This window comes from Calidris pugnax, unplaced genomic scaffold (genome assembly GCF_001431845.1).
Source record: "Calidris pugnax isolate Ruff unplaced genomic scaffold, ASM143184v1 scaffold261, whole genome shotgun sequence".
NCBI lineage: Eukaryota > Metazoa > Chordata > Aves > Charadriiformes > Scolopacidae > Calidris > Calidris pugnax.
Genome location: NW_015090981.1, coordinates 9,820 through 10,115, shown reverse-complemented (window position 1 = coordinate 10,115; position 296 = coordinate 9,820). Strand labels below are relative to the sequence as shown.

At 43.2% G+C, this 296-nt stretch overlaps 1 protein-coding gene across 1 annotated transcript in view; it reads left to right on the top strand.

Annotated features, from left to right (window-relative positions):
- Nucleotides 1-129, top strand: part of RPRD2 (regulation of nuclear pre-mRNA domain containing 2) — a 15,083-nt gene extending 14,954 nt beyond the window's left edge. The window contains exon 12 of the mRNA XM_014953584.1: nt 91-129. Coding sequence (XP_014809070.1) covers nt 91-129 — 39 coding nt within the window. The remainder of the gene's footprint in view (nt 1-90) is intronic.
- Nucleotides 130-296: the final 167 nt, after the last annotated feature.

The following is a 296-nucleotide window of genomic DNA, read 5'->3' as shown; positions in this document are numbered from 1 at the left end:
CCCGGCGGCTTTTATATATGAAGTTGGAATTTTACTTGATTTATTTTAATTTTTGGTTGGTTTTTTTTTGTTTGTTTTGGTTTTTTTTAGTTGCTAGACTCCATCATTCTCTGTTTGATAAAGGTGTAGGGTTAAATATCTACATAAAAATTATCAAAAAATGATCAAAAAAAAAGGTGGTGGGTCCTTTTTTACGCTGCGCCTTTTTGGGGGGGCCCTTCCCAACCCCCCCCTTCCCTCCGGTTACCGGTTGGGGGGGTCCCTTTATCACCCCCCCCCCCCCCTTTTCCCCCCCG